Consider the following 25825-nt stretch of genomic DNA (forward strand, 5'->3'; position numbering starts at 1 on the left):
TTCCTCCATTCTTCTCTGGACTGTCTCTGACAGCTGATTTTTTCTCTTTTCTATTTATTTGTTTCCTTTAAAATCAGGAATTAAGAAGCACAACTAAGTTGAGTCCATTCTACCCACCCCAGGACAAACAGCAAAAAAACAAAGAAGTAGGTGACACCAGGACACGCACTGCAGCCCGACTTCACTAATTCATTGTTTTCCAATATATGTTCCTCAGGAACATCAATCCTACGACATGCAACAAGAAAACAGGGTTGAACAGGGTTCCTCTGTCAAACAAGGTCAGTAAAGACTGTACAAGGCATTCCTTAAATCTCTGGGAGATTCATAATGAACATTAGCATGTCCATTAGCATGTTTTGGGAAGTTCTGTAGTAAAGGGCCTCTTTAAAAGGGTTTAAACCATCATTCTCCAAACTTAGCTGACCACAAACCTCTTTTTCCACCTCAGAACGCCTCTTAATATCCTACAAAGCTATTAATCTATAGAAATCTTTGGACAAACCACAATTACTCCATTTTTTTTTTCTTCTAATAGCTACAGACACATCTACTATGGCAACCCAGTACAACTGGTCTGCTGAGACTCGCCATCTCCTTTGACAAAGTAATATTTATTTTCTTTCTGATCTACAATGTTTATATATATATACATACATAGTTGTTGCTAGGTGCCATTGAGGTGGTTCAGACTCATAGCAACCCTATGTACAACAGAACGAAACACTGCCCAGTAGTGTGCCATCGTCACAATTGTTATGCATGAGCCCATTGTTGCAGCCACTGTGCCAATTCATCTCATTGAGGGTTTCCACCAAGGGTCTTCCTCTTTTTTGCTGACCTTCTACTTTACCAAACATGATGAACATCTCCAGGGACTGATAACAGGTCCAAAGTATGTGAGATGAAGTCTCCCCATCCTTGCTCCTAAGGAGAACTGTGGCTGTACTTCTACCAAGATGGATTTGTTCATTTTTCTGGCAGTCCACGGTATTTCAATATTCTTCGCCTATACCATAACTCTCTCTCTCTCTATGTATATGTTTTTTTTTCTTTGTTTTCTTATCATAGCTTAACATCTAGGCCTTGATCATCCCTGAGGAAGACCATCTCAATTCTAACCAATAATCTTGAAGCTAGTAAGTTTCTTTCCTCTCAAGTTTATTCATATTGTTCTGTGTGAGAGTCATAACGTTGTAGTAAAGGATCTGCCTCTAACTACTTCTAGAAGAACTTTCTTAAAGTCTCTATCATTTTCCTCAATTGTAAAATAAAACTAATTCCAAAAACTCAAATGATTTTTTTGAAAGATTAAGTGAGATAAAATATTTTACAGTATTTAGTGCAGTATCTGGAAACCCTGGTGGTGTAGTGGTTAAGAGCTATGGCTGCTAACCAAGAGGTCAGCAGTTTGAATCCACCAGGCGCTCCTTGGAAACTCTATGGGGCAGTTCAACTCTGTCCCATAGGGTCGCTATGAGTTGGAATCGGCTCGACGGCAACCGGTTTGGTTTTTAGTACAGTATCTGGTATACAGTCAATGAAAGATGGCTATTATTATTATCCTTGTATAATAATGGGAACCCTGATGGTGCAATGGTTAAGCATTTGGCTGCTAACCAAAAAGTCAGCAGTTCAAATCCACCAGCTGCTCCTTGGAAACCCAATAGGGCAGTTTTACTCTGTCCTATAGGGTCACTATGAGTTGGAATCGACTCCACGGCAACTTTTTTTTTTTTTTTTGGATAATAATAGCCATTGTGATCATCAAGGCTGTGTATCAACTTGGCTGGGACATGATTCTCAGTAGTTTGGTAGTTACAATGTAGTTTGGCAGTTGTATGATGATGTGATCACTTCCATGATGAGATTCGATACAATATAATCACCTCAGTGATGGTCTCCGCTGTGAGTAGCCAATCAGACGAAAAAGAATTTCCTTGGGGGGTGTGGCCTGCATCCAATATAAGTGGACTCTCTGGCAAGGCTTTGCTTGCTCTGGATCCTGCAGCTGGGTCCTGTTTATATGACTCCAGTACTTGGGACTTGAGCTAGCAGCTTACCTGCCGTCTTGCCTGTTGATCTTGGGATTCATTAACCGTTGCAGCCTAGGAGCAAGAGCCCTGCTTTCTGACCTGTCTATCGTAGGTAGCCTCCAGCCTGACCCACAGACTGGGGACATTCCAGCCTCTACAACCACATGAGCCATTTCCTTGATATAAGTCTCTCTATACAAAAAAAAAAAAAAAAAAAAAAAATTTTTATACATATTTGTATACGATTTACTGGTTTTGCTTTTCTAGAGGACCCAGCCTAAGACAGCCATCATTTACTGACTATATACCATTTATTATTATGGCCCTTGTATAACAATACAAAGGACAAAAGAAAGGGCCCTAACTTAGAGTCATTTGAGATCATATTCCAAACCCATCATTTTATCAGCTGAATGTGTATGGGCCAGTTACATAGCTCCTCTGAGCATCTTCTATAAAAATGGGAAAAATATCTACCTCTTGGGGTCTTTGTGATATCCATCTAAGGTCATGTATTAAAAACAAAAGCCCAACACTGTGTTGGCCCACTGTAAATACTTAATAAACTTTTCCTATCATTACATACAGAAACACCTAATGCATTTTATGCTATTCATTCAAGTATACATTGGAAAATCCTCCCGAAAGCCTTTCAAAATCATGCTAAACTAGGAAGGATTATGGAACTACACACAATTTTCTGTATTTGTTTTTATTATTTATAATTTATATTTTATTATCTATCTATCTGTCTGTCCATCTATCTGGCTATTTATCTGCTTACACAGAAGGATGTGGATGGCATCAGGAGCCTGCAGATTATTTTGTCTCCTTTAAAGATTTGCCGAAGGAAAAGTGGGATAGATAATATACTGGATGAAATAGCAGCTTTATGGTTATGGAACAAGATTTGGTTGCTTTGCAGAGAAGTATCTTAGCATCTTGTGAGTTGAAATGGGCTCTGTGGTATTAGTTGTTGTCTGCTATGAGTAACTCCAGTCCTATGTTTTCAACAACCCCTTTAGAATTTTCTTTTTGTAAGATTCTTGGGCATCTCAAATACAATATTTCTAAGACTGGACTCTTGATCTACCCTCACCCCTAATAAAATACTAAGTTAAAATATATCCCATCCCAATCTCAGGAAAGGAGCCCTGGTGGCGAAGTGATTAAGAGTTCTGGCTTCTAACCAAAAGGTCGGGGTTCAAATCCACGAGCCACTCCTTGGAAACCCTATGGGGCAGTTCCATTCTGTCCTATAGGATCTGTATGAGTCAAAATCGACTCGATGGCACACAGCAACAATAATCTCAAGAAATAAGATATTCCTCATTCTAGATACTCAAACCAGAAATTTAAGAGTCATTGAACAGCTCCCTTTTTTTTTTAAACCCTTTATATCTACTGTATCACCAAGTCCTGTTGATCTTATCTTTAAAACATACCTCCAATGTATCCACTTCTCTGCAAATAACCCTAATCTCTGGTTTATCCTTTGACAATAACCCCTAGCTGAACTTTCTCACTCTTCCTTAATCACTTCTTTGCAGAGCAACTACAGCTATTTTATATCAACACAAATCTGATTGGTTTAGATCTCAATGAATAAATCCAAACTCCTCAGCATGGGCACAAACCTCTTTATAATCTGGCCCTTGCTTATCTCTCCCGTTGCATCTTCTATCCCTTCTTAATTCAAATTAGGTTGTCTAATTGTACCGTTATGTTGTTGTTGTGTGCCATTGAGTTGATTCCGACTCAGAGACCCCATCGTGTGACAGAATAGAACTGCCCCATAGGGCTTCTTATGATGTAATCTTTACGTGAGCAGATTGCCATGTCTTTTTCCTGCAAAGCCACTGGGTAGGTTTGAACTTTCAACCTTTCGGTTAGCTGCTGAGTGCTTAACCATTGCACCACCAGGGCTCCTGGTACTTTATTATAACCTCTTGTAACTGTCACCTCTTGTAATACTTTTCAGTTAGCAATTTTATTTTTATTTGTGTTATTATTCAGCCAAGCTCTCCTACCAGATTATAAGATTCAGAATCACAGTGTCAGGACAGAGACCGACATGTAGTAGAAACATCTAATTGAATGAATAAATGAATGAATGAATGAATTTATTAATGGAGCCTTGGGTCCATAATTCAACTTCTGTGGGTCTCAGTTTTTCCATCGGTAAAACAGAAGCTGTAATAGCTCACTCGTTTTAAATCTCAGTAGTACATCAGATTGATTCACAGAAATTTAGGTAAGTGATTCTGGGAGTATTAGCTGCAAACAGGGGCCCTTGCTGTGTTCATAATCATGAAGGTACCTGGAGACAGTCAACACTTCTACGACTGCTGCTAAGTCCGGAGATTTTATTTTGCTGAGCTTGTTTGTTCACCCTAATATCCCAGAGCCCATATTTCATCCTGAGAGGTGCTTGGCCTAAGGCCGATGAGAAGGAGTCATAGGTGGATGATGCCCAACTTCCAGAAACAGAGTGAGACTGTGCTGACCACGTGCCCTGCTGGCCCGGACTAGGAATAGTGGTATTTGTTCTGAGCTTAGAGAAACAGCTCTCACTCCTGATGCTGTGCATCTGCCCTGGTGGGCAGGACGTCAGGATGCAGGCAAGAGCATGCTGGGCAGGCATGGGAGAAGGTCCTACTCAGGAACGGATACAGTCTGGATCATACATTTCAGCAACAGGTTACTGGAAACCATGCTGGCCTGACAGTGCCCTCACTTCCTCAAGCCTTCTCCTTCTCATCTGATTAAATGTACAAAAAGAAAAAAATTGCTATCCTCTTTTGTGTGTTTACTCTGTTACTTCTTGGAAACAAGAAGCACCAGTTTTAACATCTACTTTCTTCACCCATCAAGATGCTGCTTCATCCTCTGCCAGTAACCATAGCAATGATTATGCTCTTTAAGTTTGCTAAGCATACCCTTGGGGTCAGGCAAGGAGATAGTAACTTGGCTCTAGCATCTATTAACTATGGTACCTTAAATGAGTTAAAAAAAAAAAATTACTTTACCTTAAATAAGTAGCACCTTAAATGAGTGAGTTTACCTTTTTGAATTTCAGCTTCCTCATCTAAAACTCAGGCACACTAATACCTATACCTCATCAATAGGCTTGTAAAACATACTGGGCATACATGAGGTATTCACTACATGGTAGTTATTATTAGTAGTAATGGTAGTGCTACTTGTAGTAGGTGCTATTACTAGTACTAGCAGATGTGAGAGTGGCTAACCCAGTGACTAAATTTAGGCTCCACTGAGAACAGAAACTGGGTTGATTTGTGTTCACCATTGCATCTTGAGAATGTAGCATGGTTCCTGGCACAGGGCACATACTAAATTAACACTGATAAATATATCTATGCGTAAAGGATGACTCGGAGTAACTTCTTTACAAATGCTAGCTCCCTCCTGCCTCATTGTTTCACCCTGAATTCCAAAAACACTGGGGGATATGTAGGAGGACTGATATTAAAATCTCAATTTAACAGATGAGAAAACTTAAGGTGTGGAGAGATTAAGGACAAGATATAACTTAAGAATATTAATAGGTAGACAACGGAAGTAGAAATGTAAACGGCCAGTATAATTTGAAAAGATGCTCACTCAAGAAAACATAATGAGAACAGCAGGGAGAGTCATGTTTTACCCAACAGATGGGCAAAGATAAAGCATTTGCATTGCATCGAATAGCCGTGGAGAGGTAGAATAACACGTCCTATCATACTGATAAGGAGTCCTGGCAGTGCAGTGGTTAAACTCTGGGATGCTAACTGAAAGTTCGGTGGTTCAAATCCACCAGCTGGTCTGCAGGAGAAAGATCTGGCGGTCTGCTTCCATAAAGGTTACAGCCTTGGAAACCCTATGAGCCAATTCTGCTCTGTCCCGTAGGGTTGCTATAAGCTGGAATTGACTCGATGGCAATGAGTACCATACCGATTAAAAAAAAAAAAAAAAAAAGTGCGATGGTGAAGTGTAAATCAGCTCATTCTCTTAGAACGTCGTATAGTTATAGCCATTAAAATGAAAAAAGCTCATAGTTTATGACTCAGCAATCCCACGTCTCAGTATCAACCCTAGAGAAATGCTTGCATGTGCCCAAAAGGAGGCTTGTACAAGGTCGTTCACTGTAGTATTTGTTTGTAGTAGAAATACATATGAAATAACCTAAATGTCCATCATTAAAGGTATGGCTGAGTGACCTGCAGCACATTCAAACTATGCAATACAATGCAACAGTTAAAAGGAATGAAGTAGATCTAAGAATCAAAGTGGGTTTTCTCTTCAAATCTCTACATTTGATCTGTGATTGAGCATAAATTTCTGCCACAGAATACAGTATGTTGATTCATTGATCCATTTATCAAATGTTTACTGAGAACCCACTTGGTTTCAAGCATCAGCGCTTTCTGTGCTTGGGTATAATCACCTGCTTCCTTGTCTGTTTCCTCCAGCAGACTATGGGTCTAGGAGCCCTGGGATCGGGTCTGCATTGGTTATGGCCGTATTTCTAGTTCTATCACAGTGCATTGTACAGAATAGACAATAAACATTTCTTAAAAAAAAAAAATTACCAAATATGATCATATTAGTTTTTCACTACCCAGTTGGTGAATGAATTCACAAATGGACACACATAAGAATAAAGAATGGGTGCCTGGGTGAGATACAGAAAGAGCCAAGAAAAGAAATGGGGCTGAGGAAAAAAAAAAATGAAGTAGTGTTTCCTTTCAAGAGCCATGAAAACAGTCTGCAAGAGCCACCTGTGCCTTCAGCTGACCCTGATTTGGGCTAAACTTTCCAAATCCTGCCAGACTTACTATGGCATCACGTGTCAATGTTATGGCTAAAATCTGGAAGCAAGAGATTCATCTTTTGAGAGGTTCCACTTTGTGCTGCTGCTGCCACATTCTTCACTCACTTCTTTAGCGAGCATTCATGGAGCCTCTATTCTGTTTCATATGAACATGATAAGTTTTGTTCTCAAGAATCTGGACCAGGTGAGAATAAAGACCACAAGCATGGTTAAATAGAATATAATCCAAACAGTGATCAAGCTCCAGGGGTCATATGCTAAGACACCCATGTTCCAAAGAGGCTGGGTTCCCAGTGACGGTAGCTCAGCTTGCCTTCATTATGAATCACAAGGGGACATTCCTGGTCTCTGTTCAAATGCCACCTCATCAGAGAGGCCTTCTCTGACCACCTATCTAAAATCATTCCATCCTACCCAACTGGGACATTATGCAATTATTTCTTCATGTTATGTTATTACTGTTCTTGTTTGTCTCTCCCAACTATGTTGTAAGAACCAGTGAGAGCAAGGACTATTTCTGCTCTGTTGTTCTGTTCACCCTTGCATCCCTAGTGCCTAGAAAAAGAGTTGGGCTTGTGGTAGGAATCAATAAATATTTCCTGATTGAGTGAAATGATGAATGAACTACAGTTTTGAGTTGATTGATGGGGCGCTGAGTATTTGGAGTACAATAGATTTGAGATCTGATTTGTAAATACTGGAATCAGAGCCACAAGAATTTCCACTCAGATCATACAAACATATCCTTTCCTTATGTTCATTTATTTCCTCTAAGAATTGCATCGAGAATGCCAAGGAGATGAGGTAAAATAGGTAGGGACTGTGTTGGCAGCTTAACAGGTCTGAATGTGAGAGAAGAATCAATGGATTAATGAAGTGGGATACACAAACAAATGAGCCAGTTGTGAGAGATGACTTCTAAGAATGCTTCTAGCTCTAAACCGATGATCTTAACAGAGTTGCACGAACAGAATAGCAACACAAACATAGGTGCTCAGCCAGAGAATGAATGACTAAGACCCCAGGCTTTGGGGTTGACAGATCTGTGTAGAAATCTCAGCTCTGTCACTTAATAGTTGTGTAAACCTCTACAATTCACATTCCTTATCTAATTTTCAGGCCTTGACCTGTAGTTTGGGGATAAAACCACCTACCTCATGGGGTTGTTGTGAAGATTAAATCCAATAAGATTATCTGGGTAAAGTTCTTAACACGTTCTTGACACATAGTATGCGCTTAGCAAATTGTAGCTTCTCCATTTTTCTTCACCTGCTAAATTCCTTCTCATTCTTCACCTTAAGATCCCTTCAAAAATATTTATTGAGTGCCTACTTTATGCTCAGAATTGTTCTAGGTGCTTGGAATGTTACCAGCAAACAAACAGGCCAAAAACCCAGTCTTCTGGGAGTTTATATTCTAGTCCTAAATTTAGACCTCAATTCCTCCAAATTTGGGTTAGAAACCTCTGACACTGTGTCTGTTTCTTCCATCAGAGCATTATTATACTGCAGTGACATTGCTTGCTTCTCTCTCTATTCCCATACAGTGTGAGCACCATGAGGTCAGGCTCCAAGCTGGTCTTATTCATGGCAGTATCTCTATGTCCCAACACCCTGGATGGCACCTAATGGATACTCAGTAAATATCCATTGAATGGATTAATGGATAGATGGGAGGAAAGATGGATAGATGCATAACAAGAGTGAGCTGTTGTTCAACTCACTGGTTTGCTTTAAGCCTCACTTTCTCTACGAAAATGCTATGATTTGGCATAGTTTTATCCAGAGTCTTTGCCTCTCAGAGAAATCCGAAGCTACCACGTAGTCCCAAGGAGCACAGTGCTCAGTACAGAAGCACTTGATAGCCAAGTTGGGAAACAGAAGATTCCTTGCTCTTTCTTCTTAGCCAGAGGCATAAAGAATTTGTCTTTGCTGGACCCCAAGGGTAGGTCACAGGAGCTGATTATGGGTTAGTGGCCTGTGAGTTGTAATCTTGTATCTTCTACTTGCTGTATGTAGAATTTTGGCCAGATTAGATATATTTCTCAGCTCTAAACTTCTGCCTTTGTGTTACTACAGTGGGAGTCCCTGAGTATTACAAATGACAAACACTCTCAGCTGCTAACCAAAAGGTTACAGGTTTGAGTTCAGCTATTCAAAACTGTATGGAGCACAGTTCTACTGTAACACACATGGGGTGGCCGTGAGCCAGAACTGACTCAACGGCAGCTGGTGGTGGTGGTAGGTTACTGCAACAGAAGGTAGTGTGGTATAGTGATTGTCTGAATTGTCAGAAGCGGGATTAAACCAAAACCAAACCCATTACTGTCGTGTCGATTCTGACTCTTATCAACCCTATAGGACAGAGTGGAACTGCTTCATAGGGGTATCCAAGAAGAGGCTGGTGGATTCTAACTGCTAACCTTCTGGTTAGCAGCTGAGCTCTTAACCACTGTGCCACCAGGGCTCCAGAAGTGGAATTTAGAACTAGACCTGAGTTTTAAACCTGGCTCTGCCATTACTAGTTGTATAAGGTTGGGAAAATCACTTCTTGGAGCTTCAGTTTCCTCACATGCCTCATAATATTGTCATGAGAATTAAATGGTATTAGTGTTTGTAAGGCACTTAGAGCTGTGTATATACTCAGTATATTATTATTGTTATTTACAAACTACACATCTCACCAGAGCATCCAGAACTAGTGGGTACCAATTCTTACAGACAAGCTGCTGAATTTCTTTCACAACAACAACAACAAAAATGAATGAGTCACCATTACATAAGAACAACATCTATCCACAGAGGAAAGTTTAAAAGTTAATTGTCTCCTTATTTTACAGATGGAAAAACTGAGGCCCCAATCTATGACCCAAAGTGCCTTAACATCACGTGGTGAGTTGGTAGCAGAGTTGAGGCTGGGCCACTTTCCCTCTGAAAGTGGCCATTCTTGTTCACTGGAGGGGTTTCTACTTAAGGGGGGAGTTCTGCATTTCTTCCTTGCCCTGGCCAAAAGTAATCAGTCTACTAGAAATTTCCCTGGGGTAAGCATAGAAGCCTTTCTCTTCATCAGTGTCATACCTTGGGAAACTATCTCCTGTGTAGATAACAGAAAAAATAAATATTTTTGTTAAGAGAAAAAAATGAAGACAAAGATCAAAGGGAATCATGCAATGGGTTGAGTCAGGAAAGAAAAGGAAAGCATTTTTTCCCTCTCTCCTCTTTTTCTCCAAAACAGTCTTTATATAGAACTTGCATAAGAGCCAATTTATTTGATATGGAAAAAATGTGAAAGCAGCAAAATACACACACACACACACACACACACACAAAGAGGTATTTGTGGTGGGGCTCAGAACTCAAATTATCAAGAGATAAAGGAGTTGAAATGGTAGCTGGACTTGGAATGATGGATTTTGCTTTTTTCTGTCTCAGAGAACATGCACATTAGGAAGTCCAGTCCAGCCCAAGTCTCCAATAAACTCCTTGGGACTCAAGAGACACAAAGAGGAGGGTTGATCCATGCCTCAGTCTATCTCTTGTGATTGGCACATAACCTGTTGCCATCAAGTCAATTCTGACTCATGGTAACCCCATGTGTTACAGAGTAGAACTGCTCCATAGGCTTTCCTTGGCTGTAATCTTCAGAGAAGCAGATTGCCAGGCCTTTCTTCCGTGGCACTGTTGGGTGGGTTTGAACCACCAACCTTTTAATTAGTAGCAGAGTGCAAACCGTTTGTACTACTCAGGGACCTGTTTGGCATATACCAAAACGAAACCCATTGCTGCCGAGTCAATTTCAACTCATAGTGGGCCTACAGGACAGAGAACTTCCCCATAGGGCTTCCAAGGCTGTAAATCTACAAGCGCAGACTCCCACATCTTTCTCCCACAGAGTAGCTGGCGGGTTGGAATCACTGGACTTTCAGTTACCAGCTGAGTGTTTTAACCACTGAGCAACCAGGGCTCCTTGTTTGTTACAGACCAGGCACTAAAGAAAAATCTGGTGAATGAATGAAAGATTAATGGTGTATAAGAGTGTGAATCTGAATAGCGTGGTTCAAAAGAAAATGGGCACAGAGCCTTGCCATATTTATCAAGCGGCTAAGGTTCCCAGCACTAAAGCACGAGTGTTTTAGGAAATGGACCTTGCCTGAATCATCCCGGTAATCCTCAGCTCCTGGTACGCTCAGGCATAGAGAGTGATCTCAATACATATTTGTAAACTGAATGTGTAATTGTATGAGTGAAAGAGACTGTGGAGATACTTGCTTTTTTCAGGTCACACAGAGCAGTGGGTATTAAAATTTAACCAGTTTCAGAATCACCTGGAGAGGCCCTGCACCAAAAGTTTCTCAATCAGTAAGTGAGTTGGGACCTGAGAACTTGCATTTCTGTCATGTTTCCAGGTGATGCTGATGTTGCAGGTCAGGGACCACACTTTAAGAACCCAGTTAGTGCACTGGTTATTAACTTGCATGATACAATCACCTGGGGATATTTTAAGTCCTGAGGGTCAGGCCATATCCTTACCAGTTAAATAAATGGGAAAAGGGAGGATGCTGAGGAGACAGGTGAGTTGCAGGCAGTTTTAAAATGCCCTACGTGTGTGCAGTGTGCAGCCAAATGTGAGAACACTAATTTAGTGCAACTTCCTCCTTGTAGAGTTGAGGCACTGAGGACCAGAGAGGATAAGTGACTTGCCTAGGGTCACGGAGCTGTTACTTCTTCAGTTTAATTCCACCACTCCACACTTATCAACCCCTGTCAGCTCCCACAGGCTGATAACTCTAGGCAAAAAAATGAAACCAGTGTTTAAACTGAGGTTTCGAGATGTCTATTATTTCTTCTCTCTATTCTATGAAGAAATTTTAAGCAGATACATACTTACAGAACTTTATCTCTCTACACAAGTGAAGAGATGAGAAAGACAGAGTTACGGTACTATACTATTCCATAACGACTAATATTTTCAAGGTAAGGAAATCCTTCAAATGTTAAGTACATGCTCAGAAACAAACCAAGTGCTCTCTCTGAGTTCTTAAACCAATGTTCTTCATCTCTGAATCAGTGAGTGGGCAAGGGTTTGCTTGTGATGTGCACATTAATTGCTGGCATGCAAAAGGAAGTGCTGGCAAAGTGTTTGGAAGTGGTTCTATCTCTTAAAAAACATTAAAAATTTCCTCTAGAACTTGGTTTCTATTAATGATTGGCTTAGTAAATATTTTCAGGTAGACAGAGCAGAGATTGTGTCTTACGTTGTTTTCAAACTAAACGAAGAACCATGAAAGGCTCACAGAGACCATTGACTTTAGCATTTTCATCATATGGAAGAAGAAACTGAGCCTCAGAGGGATTGATTACTTGTCAACATTAGTAGATGGAATGGCTGGAACCAGAAACCAGACATTTGACTCCTGAGCTATTCTTCTTTCCAACACTCAAAGTGTTTCCAGTCAATGTCCCTTGTGCATAGCGTGTGTTCAAAAAATGTTTACTGATTGACTACATAGACTCTTAGTACCCAAATCAGGTGGCTACGTCTCCCCCATTTGTTAGATTGAAAGCAGAAGTTGGCATCCCATTTTTAACTGAACCCTGGTTCAATGCATTGCCTTTGCAGTCAGGAAAGGATTCAAATCCTGATTTCACCACTTCCTAACTGTGTGATCTTAGACAAGTGACTTCATATCTCTAAGCTGTAGTTTCTTTCTCTGTAAAGTGACAATGATAATAGGGCTGCAGTTGTTGAGAGGATGAAATGAGTAAAAGATGTAAAGAGCTTAGCCCATGGCCTGGTACACAGTAAAAGCACTCATGACTTCATTCTAAGGTGGCTTCTCTCATCGCATAAAACACAAACCCTGAGGATATTTGAGGGAAGGGGTGAGAGAGAGATGGCTTGAAAAACTAACATGAGGAGATAAGCACTATCTCACACAAAAGCTGTGATAGTATCCTGTGATTATCCATAAGCAAGAAAAAAGGAACCATTGAGACCTAGAGCTACAATGGCCCTTGAAGATCAGATGGTTCTGAACCTCTCTCCTACGTCAGAAAATAAAACAAAACAAACATCTTGACTGGTGATGTTAAGCTTTCAGCAAAATTCTGATGTGAATACCCAGGAGTGTGCCCAATTTCCAGCCAACCCACTATAACTTCACCCCCGTCTCATCCACTGAAAAAACAATCAGAATGCATGAAATCTTCTTCAATTTGACATGAAAAGTAAATCATTAGCAAACTTTAGTTCTTCTTCCACTTTCATTACTAATAAATAACTTTCTCATTGCTAATCTCATCCAGCCTGTTTCATCTTATTGTTGGGGAAACTAAGTTTCAGAGAGGTCAATGAGGTTAGAGTCAGAGCTGTCAAGAAAATACGGGCCTCTTGGCTTCTCGTCCATTGCTCTTCCCACCATAGGTACTCTGCCTTGTTATGGCAATTCTACATCTAATGCTGGGTGACAAATCATCAGAAGTAAGTCTGGCTGTGATGACCCTTCTCCTCCTAGTCCAGATCCCTCTGACCCTCCTCACATCCCTCCATGGCCCACCCACTTAATCATCTCCTTATCTAGAGAGTACACTTACATGTCCTTGAATCTTCTATTGAGGTGTAGGGTGGAGGCCACGTCCATTTTGAGAGGAGGGTCCCGGACCACTTTATACTGCAGGGGCTTACACTCAAGGCAAAGTGGGCTGTCTGCAATGGAGGTCAGCATGGCGGCATCAATCTCCAGGTGCTCATCCAGTGTGTAGATCTGGATACCATACACCTCCTCGCCCACATCCAGGAGTTTGATGGTCAGTGGAACATCACAGAAGACATTCTGAGGGCCCAGGGAGACATTCTTCCCACTGACAGTCAACAGTTTGATGTCATTGACAGCCCCACTAGAGTCCCAGTCAGTGGAGACAAAAGTCACCCAGATGGTCAGAGATTCAGGGACCAATGGGTAGCGGAATTCCAGTTCGAGGTAGCAGCCTTGTGGCTCAGGGCAGGCTGGAGGGACCGTGTGTGGGTTGACAGCAGAGTTTGGGCTCCAGGTGTGGACACTGGACTTACAGGGTTGTTCAACATCTGGGTGACCTGTGGAGAACAGATAATGGAATGAGCTCCTGAGGATAGGCCTTCAGTCTGGTCCTCAGAGCTTCCTACAGGCTTTAGGAGAGATTGGCCTAACTAGAGCTCAGGCAGACGGGGAGCGAATGTGCTGTCTGTGCAGCATCTAGCTTGTCCCCATCTCTGCAACACAGATCTTGTATAAATCATCAGACATTTGGTCAAAAATACAATCAAATCAGAATCTTACTATTGAGTCCATGTCCAAACTTTCCTTCCTCATCTCCTACTTCGAGCCTTTGCTGACTAGGGTGGAAAGAAGGAGGGGACACGCATTTGCTACCGGATACACTAAGTCCCATCAACTTGTTTAATTATTGCAAGGACTCATTCCACAGTCGATGAAACTAAGGCTCACCAACATGGAGTGAATTACACAAGGTGACACAGATTGAAGTGTAAAGGTCAGAATCAGAGCCCAGTTCTGTCTCATTGCAAAACTTGTCCTTTTCTTTATTTGCCATATTGGCTGCAGAGGCCAATAAAATAAATTAGAATCCACGTGATACTGCCTTTGGTACAACCAACCTGAAACGTCAGAGGAGCCAGAAAACCTCACTCAAAGAGGAGGTGAACATGGATATAATCTAGCCCTTGGACTGAAGATTCTGGGAGAAAACTGTCTAGAACCGTGAAAGACAGAGCTGGAAGGCAGCCTTGGAGCCATCTTATCTCTTCTCCTCCCCTTCCCCACATGAGGTCATTCCATACCGGAGCTTCTCTGTGCTCTGTCCAGTTTGACTGGGGGTGGGGGGGGGAGCGCTGGTTAGAGAGGGGGGAAAGAAAAGGAGGGATTCTTCTAGTCTTTTCCCAGGGAGAGGATGTCTCATCCCCACTGATCTCAGCCTGCAATGACTTCTGAATTTTTCTCTGCTGAGATCACTAGTCTTAGACCCTCAGAGAGCTCTCTCTTGCACTGTTGAGAAAAGTAATCAGGCCTCAATGTAACAATTGGCTTTAATTTATTTAAAGGAGTCCGGTGAGAGGGACAGATCAGCTGGTGAGTGTAGGATGAAGAACCTCAATTTGTTCTACTAGCCACTTTCTTTTTTCTTTAACATCAGTGGCCAGAGGGGGCTGGCGTGCTGAACATTTCTAAAGCAAAAGGGTAACAGCAATCTTTGTCTGAAGAGGAAGCACCACAATATGAAAGCTAGAAAGCCACTGGAGGTGGGAAAGCAATTCCAGTGCAGGCTATAAATGCCTCCTTCTTTCTCACTTCTGCCCAGGCAAGGGAGAAGAAGAAAGCCACAAAATGGAGATGACGAAGAGAAGAGAAAAAGAAAGGGGGAACAAAGAAAATGCACAAAGATATCTTAGATGTCCTAAGGCAGAACAAGAAGCAATGTGGATAATGGCAAAATTCCCTCCACTCCTCCCTGGCTTGGTTTACTCGTTTATTCACAGCAACCATTGGCTAGAAGTGATTCTTAGTTTGGTGTGAAGCACAAATAAGCCTCTTCACCTAAGCTGACACTTTTCTTATTGTTTACTCTCCAACCACTGAGTTCCTGACTCTTGACTTTGTGGGTTGTTGGCACATGTACATCATCTACTCAAATAAACTTTTATTGAGGGCAGCACTTTATAGCATATGAGTATATTCCCTAGCTATTGTTTAGCTCATCTGATTGTCACCAAAATCCTTTAATGTAGTTGTCATTTTTGCTTCTTTTTTTTTTTTTTTTTTTAATAGCTGTTTCACTCAGTGCATATATACTCCACTTAACACAATTCCTGGCCCATAGAAAGTCCACATTAAGTATTTGTTGAACTTTACTGTTGAATGAATAAGGCTGATTAAGTAATTTTCCCAATGTCACCAGCTAAGAAGTGATGGTACCAGAACCTGAATCTGAATTTGAGTTTCTGCTTCATTTGGCTATGTCACATGTACATCTCTATCATGATTGCTTGGTTTTTGATCCACTACACTGCTTTAAACCTGTGCTGTCCAATATAGTCGAACTAGTCACATAAGACTGTTAAAATTAAAATGAATTAAAATAGAACACAATTAAAAATTCAGTTCTTCAATCACACTTGCTACATTCCAAGTGCTCAACGGCCACATGTGCCAACTGTATTGCATAGTGCAAAGACAGAAAATTTCCATCATTACAGAAAGTTCTATTGGGCAGTGCGGCCATAAGCTATGACACTAAACTGCCATAACATCTAGAATATCACTTATTTCTAGGTCCCATATTATTTTGTCCCAGGATTTTAATATTATTATTATTAATGCCTTAATTTTTTCTTTATCAAAGTAATTTGTGCTCAGTGTAGAAAATTTGGAAAGCAAGAACAGTATAATGAGTTGATAAAAAATTACATTATCCTACAAATTTAAAGAAATAATTCCATCTTTTCTCTTATTTCTTTCCAGTTTTTATTTCCATGCACTCTTTTTACTTTGTGCAGTTATTCTATAATTTATTTCACATAAAACGGAATTTATGTAACAAATGGACTGATTCAAAGCTTAACATTACAACGATAGACTTGGAGAGTTTCCTTCTATTGTTACTATTATTATTATATATATATACATATATTTTAACACCTACTAAATTTGAGCTGTTAAGATAAGGGCTGAAAATACACAAATAAATGTCACATGGTGTCCAACATTAACGTCAATGTCATATATGAAGGATGGTGAGCCATACATAATGGATACTATCATAAAAAATGCAATGATCATTTATGAGCTTCCACTAAGGGCGAAGCACCATGGCAGGTGCTTTATTTACTCCATGCCATTTCATCACAAACATTCCCACTAGACAGATAGGTATCATGATCTCCATCTTAAGATCAAGGAATTAAGAGTCAGAGCATGTAGTCACTTGCTCAACGCTACTCACTAAACTGGAAGAATTGGTCATTTGTACCCAGTTTTATCTGAGTCTAAAACCTGTGTCAATTCTATCAAGCCATGGTATCTAAAAGGGGGTACATAGAGAGTCCTACGGCAGTAGAAAAGAAAGAGACTCATTTCGAACTGAAGAATTAAAAACAAGATCCATGGAGAAAGAATTCCCACCATGTGCCATATATTATGCCAAGGGTTTTCCATGTGTTGACTCCTTTGATTCTTGCAAAATGCCTGGGAGGAGGGTATACTACCATTCCCATTTTATAGAGAGGGAAATGAGACAAGTTGAAGTAACCTGAGGAAGGTCACAGGGACAATAAGAGGTGGAATTAAAGCCAAGAGAGAGGAAGTAATTGGCTGAGGTTACCAACGGTCGGTATCATACCATGTTATGTTATTCAATGCATAGACTTTTCTTGTTTGATGATAAGCTCTTTGAGGCAGTCTCATGTCTTCTCCATATCTTTAAACCTGGCTGTGTAGAGCTCAGCAAGGCCAAGTGTGTGAATGAATGAACTTGTCTAACCTCACCAGACGGAATCCTGATGAACCCTCCAATGAGATCCTGGACCTTTTTCTACTCTGCAAAGAAAACTTCTAAGCTTACTTTGGAGAACATTGTGCACTTCTTCGTAGGCAAAATCATTAGAACAACAGCAGTCCCTGCACTTGCCTCCTTCCTTACTTCTGATATTATTTCTCTTTTACTCCTCTATGGTTCTACCATATCTGATGCTTCCACTACCACAAATTCAGTTTCTATGACTTCTTTGTTTATCACAATTACTCCTATTTTGGCTATTGCTATACAAATACTGGAAACTCTGGTGGTGCAGTGGTTAAGTGCTACGGCTGCTAACCAAGAGGCTGGCAGTTCGAATCCACCAGGCACTCCTTGGAAACTCTATGGGGCAGTTCTACTCTGTCCTATAGGGTCGCTATGAGTCGGAATCGACTTGACGGCAGTGGGTTTGGTTTTTCTTTTGGTTTTATGTAAATATTACTTTCCATGTTCTATTACTACTTTCACTAAAATCACATCTAATTATGGTAACCCCAACTTACTAATTAATTCTACTACAAGTAGCTCTACTTTTATCACCATCCAGATACTATGCTTATTGCTGGGGACACAGCCATGAACCTTCAAGATATGTTCCCTGATCTCCTAAAGCTTACTATCTAGTGAGAAAGCCAGACAATTAAGGGAGAATGTACAATAGATCATGGCGTGTGTTATGACAGAAAAAGCAGAGAGAGTTGAGGGAGCAGACATCAGGGCCCAAGCCTGTTGAGAGTTGCCTTCAACCACTTGCTCTGCCGTGGCCTCATTATCGCTCCACCTCTCCCAAGCATATCGACATCTCTTATCTCATTCTATCCTATATAAACCTCTGCTGGTAGGTGAAACAGACGCAACTATCTCCATTTGACAGATGAGGAAGCCAGAGTAGGGAGTGTGTCTTACTTATATGCCAGAGCTGGGACTAGAACAAAGGTCCTGAATTCTTCTGTTCCAGAGCTTTTCTCACATGATCCTCCCGCCCGTAGAATCTGGACTGCATTTAGCCTAGCAGCATTTAGCTCCAGATTCCGTAGTGCAAATCGGTAGTGCTAACTAAGTAAATGGATGGGGCCCTGGTGGCTCAGTGTTTAAGTGTTTGGCTGCTAACCAAAATGGATGGGAAGTAATACAAAATATTAGAAAGGTCCCACAAATCAGGTGATGTCATGGTGTTGATAGTAATAGTAATGTCAGTTATTTTCCAGAATCTGGGATAAATAGCCATGCCACGTTATTCTCCTAACTAACTCTGCATCTGTGGTCACACGTTTTTTCTTCTTATCTATAAAATAAAGCAGTTAGGTGACGTGGCATCTAAGTATTTGAGAGTCAATGCCTGCATCCACTGAGGATTCTTGGGCCTTCGTCTATGAAGGCCATTGGCTTCAGGACTTGGCACAAGTGCAGACTCTATATATGGAGGATGAGTGATAATCCCTTGAACCTTGCTGGGTTCTCCTTTAAGGATTGCCTGGTATACAAAATTCCTTAGAACCTTCATGTCAGCTTATTTTCCCTTCATTCTTGTGATCACACATTATTTTGGATGGAATCCAAAGTTGGTTGGATAATTTTATGGCCATGAATGGCATCTGGGATGGTGAGATTGGACTGATAGGTTCTGTACTTGACGTCATGCTGAGGCTTGCTGCCTGATAGTGGGTGCCAGGTGAACATTTCACCCTCTCCATAGGCTTTCTCCTAGAATTGGCAAGGAATGCAGCTGTCTTTCTCCCTTTTCTGGAGAAATCAGTTTTCAATAGTAGGAAGCCACTGGAGAGTAAAGATGACAAATCTTTTTGGATCATTCTTCCTCCCTGGTTTCTTATTAATCAACAGATAGACTAAATGCTTTCCAAAGGACAGGAAGGTTAAGTCAGGCCATTATTGTCAGGTCAGTAAACAGGAGTAGAAATCTTAGCAAAGCTGGTGTTTTCCTGGTTATCAGAGACAAACTCTTAGACATAAAAGGGCCCCTAGGGTCATCCAGTCCAACTCACCACCAAGGCAGCAATCTCTTTAATAATACCAGGCTTCATGGCATTGACCATCATCTATGTGTCAAGCACTTAACCTGCCCAGCTCTTTTCATCCTGCCAATAAGTTCATGACACAGGTCTTATGAGACTCATTTTACAGAAGAGAAAACTGAGACTCAGGTGGTCCAGTAATTCCCTAGTGGATGTAGAATATTAGATGATACTGTTGGCCTCGTCAATGTGCTAGGCTTTGAAGAAATGGAAGGTAGGTCAAAATATCAGCTACACTACTTCTGAGTTCTGTCACCAACTGTAATTATACTTAGGTTGCAGGATTGCTATGAATATCCAATGGTATAAAATCTATTATTGATGCTCAAAAATATATTAGCTCAGTTCTAAAAAATAAGGTGAAATTGAGGAAAATATTGGGAGTAGGAGGCATTCCAAGCAAAGACAATCATTTGCGCAAAGGCGTGGAGGTGAGAGAGAATGTGAGTTAAGATGACTTTTTGAGTACACTGAGAAAGCAGTAAGTAATGAGGCTGGCAAGCTAAGCAGAACCCAGGATATAAAGGGTCTTGCATGTCACATTAAGGAAACTGAATTTTTACTGAGTGCAATAGGGAGCTACTAAGGGATTTTAGGCAAGCAAGTGACATAAGATTTGTCTTTTAAAAAAAACTACTGAAAGATACATATATCATCCATCCATCCATCAATCCAATCCATCAATCCAATCCATCCATCCACCCACCCACCCACCCACCCACCCATCCATCCATCCATCCATCCATCCACCCACCCACCCACCCACCCACCCATCCATCCATCCATCCATCCATCCATCCATCCATCCATCCTTTTAAAAAATAATTACTGAAGATCTGGTCTGTGGCTGGTGCCATGGCCTAGAAAAAGGAAGCATCAGAGGACATGAGGACAGGTCAGAGTTTCTAAGGAGGAAAAATGGACATGGGTAAGAGATTGATGCATGTGTGGTGGTGTGCAGCAATAAGGGCAGAGGCAAAGAAAGGAAGAGAGTAAGAAAGGAGGGAAGCCAAGGAGGGAGGATAAAAGGGAAGGAGGGAGGAAAGGAGAGAGGGAAGAAGGGGGGGAAGGAGGACAAAGGGAAGAAAGAAAGGAGGCAGGGGGGATGGGAGGGAGGTAGAAAGGAAAAAGGAAAAGAGAGGAAAGGAGAAAAGAGAAGAGCAAAGGTCCAGTTGCTCCATTATTAAAAAAAAAACACCTTTTTATATACATGGTGTTGGTTGTTGTCAGGTACTGTCAAGTCCACTCTTACTCATACCAACACTGTGTACAATAGAATGAAATACTGCTGGGTCCTGCGCCATCTTCACAATTGTTGTTATGTTTGAGCTCCTTGTTGCAGCTGCTGTGTCAACCCATCTCATTGAGGGTCTTCCTCTTTTTTGCTGACCCTCTACTTTACCAAGCATGACGTCCTTCTCCAAGGACTGGTCCCTGGTCCCTCCTGACAACGTGACCAAAGTATGTGACACAAAGTCTTGCCATCCTTGCTTCTAAGGAGCATTCTGGCTGTACTTCCTCCAAGACAGATTTGTTCGTTCTTTGGGCAGTCCATGGTATATTCAATATTCTTCACCAAAATCATAATTCAAAGGCACCAATTCTTCTTCAGTCTTCTCTATGCATTGTCCAGCTTTTGCATGCATATGAGGTGATTGAAAACACCATGGCTTGGATCAGGTGCATCTTAGTCCATCTTTGCTTTTTTAACTGTTTAAAAGAGGTCTTTTGGAGCAGATTTGCTCAATGCAATTCATCACTTGATTTCTTGACTGCTGCCTCCATAGGCGCTGACTGTGGATTCAAGTAAAATGAAATCCTTGGCAACTTCAATCTTTTCTCTGTTTATCATGATGTTGCTTGTTCATTCAGTTCTGAGGATTTTTGTTGTCTTTATGTTAAGGTATAATTTTATAATCCATACTGAAGGCTATGGTCTTTGATCGTCATCAGTAAGTGCTTCAAGTCCTCTTCATTTTCAGCAAGCAAAGTTGTTTCATCTGCATATCACACTTGTTAATGAGTCCTTCTCCAATCCCAGTGCCCCAATTCTGACACCACATTCTTCTTCTTATAGTCCAGCTTCTCAAATCATTTGCTCAGCATACGGACTGAATAAGTATGACGAAAGGATACAACACTGACGCACACCTTTCCTGACTTTAAACCACACAGTATCCTTTGTTCTGTTTGAATGACTGCCTCCTGGTTTATGTATAAGTTCTACATGAGCACTATTAAGTGTCCTGCAATCCCCATTCTTTGTAATGTTATCCATAATTTGTTATGATCCACACAGTCAAATGCCTTTGCAAAGTCAATAAAACACAGGTAAACATCTTTCTGGTATTTTCTGCTTTCAGCCAGGATCCATCTGACATTAGCAATAACATCCCTCGTTTCACGTCCTCTTCTGAATCCAGCTTGAATTTCTGCTAGTTCCTTATCGATGTATTAGTGCAACCATTCTTGAAAGATCTTCAGCAAAATTTTACTTGTGTGTGATATTAATGATATTGTTCAATAATTTCCACATTCAGTTGGATCACCTTTCTTGGGAATAGGTATAAATATGGATCTCTTCCAGTCAGTTGACCAGGTAGCTGTGTTCCAAATGTCTTGGCATAGATGAGTGAGCATTTCCAGTGCCATTCATTTGTTGATACATCTCAGTTGGTATTCCATCAATTCTTGGAGCCTTGTTTTTCACCAATGCCTTCAGTGCAGCTTGGACTTCTTCCTTCAGTATATTAGTTGATGATATTCTACCTCTGGAAACGGTTAAATGTCAACCAATTCTTTTTGGCACAATGAGTGACTCTGTGTATTTCTTCCACCTTCTTTTGATGCTTCCTGCATAATTTAATATTTTTCCCATAGAATCCTTCAATATTGCAACTTTAGGCTTGAATTTTCTCTTCAGTTCTTTTAGCTTCGGAAATGCTGAGCATGTTCTTTCCTTTTGGTTTTCTAACTCTAGGTCTTTGCACATTTCGTTATAATAGTTTACTTTGTCTTGTCAAACCAACCTTTGAAATCTTCTGTTCGACCCTTTTACTTCATCATTTCCTCCTTTTGCTTTAGCTACTCTACATTCAACAACAATTTTCAGAGACTCTTCTGACATCCATTTTGGTCTTTTCTTTCTTTCCTGTCTTTTTAATGACCTACTGCTTTCTTCATGGATGATGACCTTGATGTCATTCCACAACTCATCTGGTATTCGGTCATTAGTGTTTAATGACTCAAATCTATTCTTGAAATAATCTCTAAATTCAGCTGGAATATACTCAAGGTCGTACTTTTGCTCTTATGGACTTGTTCTAATTTTCTTCAGCTTCAACTTGAATTTGCAGATGACCAATTGGTCTGTTCTACAGTCAGCCCATGGTCTTGTTCTGACTGATGATATTTAGCTTCTCCATTGTCTCTTTCCACAGAGGTAGTCAATTTGATTCGTGTGTATTCCATCTGGTGAGGTCCACGTATATACTCACTATTTATGCTGTTGAAAAAGGTATTTGCAATGAAGTCATTGGTCTTGCAAAATTCTATCATGTGATCTCTGGTATCATTTCTATCACCAAGGTCATGTTTTCCAACTACTGTTCCTCCTTCTTGATTTCCAACTTTCACATTCCAATCACCAGTATTTATCAATGCATCTTGATTGCGTATTTGATCAATTTCAGACTGCAGACATTGGTAAAAATCTTTTATTTCCTCATCTTTGACCTTAGTGGTTGGTATGTAAATTTGAATAATAGTCATATTAACTGGTCTTCCTTTTAGGGGTATGGGTATTATCTTATCAGACAGCACCACACTTCAGGATAGATCTTGAAGTGCTCTTTTTGACGATGAATGCAATTGCCATTCCTCTTTAATTTGTCATTCCCAACATACTAGACCATATGATTGTCCAGTTCAAAATGGCCAATACTAGTCTATTTCAGCTCACTAATGCCTAGGATATGGATGTTTATGTGCTCCATTTCATTTTTGACAACTTGCAATTTTCTTAGATTCATACTTCATACATTCCACATTCCAATTATTGATAAGCATTTGCAGCTGTTTCTTCTCATTTTGAGTCGTACCACATCGCAAATGAAGGTCCTGAAAGCTTTACTCCATCCATGTCATTAAGGTCGACTGTATTTTGAAGAGACAGGTCTTCCCCAGTCATATTTTGAGTGCCTTTCAACTTGAGAGGCTCATCTTCCAGCACTGTACCAGATATTGTTCTGCTGTTATTCATAAGGTTTTCACTGGCTAATTTTTTCAGAAGTAGACTGCCAGGTCCTTCTTCCTAGTCTGTCTTAGTCTGGAAGCTCAGGTGAAACCTGACCACCATGGATGACCCTGCTGGGATTTGAAATACTAGTGGCATAGCTTCCAGCATTATAGCAATACACAAGCCCCCACGGTACAACAAACTGACAGATGTGTGGGAACTGACAGATGTGTGGGTTGTGGTGGCTGAATATAAAGTTACAAGTTTATATATGCTGTCCACTAGAAATAAGCCCTTGTTCATGTTTAGAAATATATGTATGCATACTTGTGCTGATCTAAATTTATAAACATGTATACAAAAACCAAACCAGACCCATTGCCATCGGGTCAATTCTGACTCATTGCAACCCTATACAGATACCTATTATATATCTATGTGGATATACACTGTAACTGTTGACACAAATATAGTTATAAAGGTGTAGTGCCAAGTTTTTTTCCAGATGAATACTTCAGCATACCTGAAATATTCTAGGCAGAAAAATTGGGAAAACAATCACACATAAATAAGGAAAAAAAATGAAAATATCTAGTACCATGCGTTAACGTTTCATGGAAAACTCAACACTTGGAATGTATTATATGCTTGCAAAAGTGATCTTAAGTGGGGTTTGAGTCAGTCAGACTCAGCTATCTAATTCCTGAGCTACAAGTGTAACATGTTATTGGACACATCAGAAAACAGTCATCTATGGAATACAATTTTGAACAAGAGATAGGAAAACAGGGTTTCTCTTGAGCTGTACTGCTTTTTGAGGCCAAAGGCAAAACTTTCTGTGGCTGTATTTACCTCCTCTGAGATGCTGTTAATGGAACACAGTGGATGCTCAATAAACATCTGTTAAATGAATAATTTTCTATCTTCTTAATATGGAGTTAAAAAGAAGTTATGGCTCCATAGGATATTAGAGTTGGGAAGGACATCATAGTTCAGCTGCTTGTTCTGTGGATAAGGTACCAACTTCAGAGCAAGTTTGACGCCACAGGCGAAGTTGAGCAAGGGCAAAGAGTAATTTGATGGTAGATCTGGGATCAAGATGCAGTCCTCTTCATCCCTCCAGTGTGCTTTACCCAACACCACTGATATGTCTGGCATCGCTCATAGATTTGAGAGTTTTATGTTAGTTTCAGAAGTCAAAAACTTAAACATGCAAAGATAAATAGGATGAAAATGAGTTGAGAAATAATTTGCAGAGTTTGGCTCAAGGAACAGTTTATTTCTTCAAGGATATTAAAAGGGTCTGAGCCAAAAGGATCACAGCGCCTGTAATGGGATGCACTAAAAAAAGAACAGTGTCTTTTCCTGGCCTGGATGTACTAAATTTACATATCCTAAAGGAAAATCCAGGGCTGCTGGGTTTCCTTGGAGGCCTGAGTCAGCTCAGGGAGCGAGGGGGCTCAGTACTTCCAGTTGAACTCAGTTCTGTATATCACACTTTAAGGGGTCAGGGACAAACCAGGAACACACTTAACCAATTGAGAGTTGGGTTGTATAGGGGTGTGGAGAGATGTCTGGAAGCTATTTCATTCAAACAAGTGGTAGAACAAATCAAGATGGTTTTAACTAGAGAAGTTTCAGAGGAGAGTCTTGCTGATTCTGCCTCCCAAATATCTCTAACCTCCATCACCTCTCTCCATTCTCACTGCCGCTGACCTCATCCAGGCCACCACCATCACCTGGATTTCTGCAACAGCCGCCTAACTGGCTCTTCCTTCTAGCACTCTCCTCCCCCGATTGTTTCTCCACAAAACAGCTTCAACAATCTTTATAACAAGGCAACTATTATCATATGCCATGCCCTTACTAAGACACATTAGCACCTTCTTGCCGCCCTCGGTGTAGATCCAAACCCATCCTGATCTGGCCTTTATCCATCTCGCCCCCCTCACTCTCCATGCTCTAAACCCGTTTAAACTCTTAAAACATTATTGAGGAGCTTTTGCTCATGTGCATTATATCTACTGTTACTGTACTGTAAATTGAAACTGAGAAACCTTTAAACACAAGAATACATAAACAGACAAATGTTCATAGCAGCACTATTCACAACAGCC

General features: G+C 40.7%; 1 protein-coding gene across 1 annotated transcript in view; it reads right to left on the reverse strand.

The window, feature by feature from the left end:
- PAPPA (pappalysin 1) overlaps window positions 1–25825 on the reverse strand; it is a 279318-nt gene that overhangs the window by 169477 nt on the left and 84016 nt on the right. Inside the window, exon 7 of the mRNA XM_064291557.1 lies at window positions 13464–13962. Within this exon, the coding sequence (XP_064147627.1) occupies window positions 13464–13962 (499 nt within the window). The remainder of the gene's footprint in view (window positions 1–13463; window positions 13963–25825) is intronic.

The sequence above is a fragment of the Loxodonta africana genome, chromosome 9, assembly GCF_030014295.1.
Source record: "Loxodonta africana isolate mLoxAfr1 chromosome 9, mLoxAfr1.hap2, whole genome shotgun sequence".
Lineage (NCBI taxonomy): Eukaryota > Metazoa > Chordata > Mammalia > Proboscidea > Elephantidae > Loxodonta > Loxodonta africana.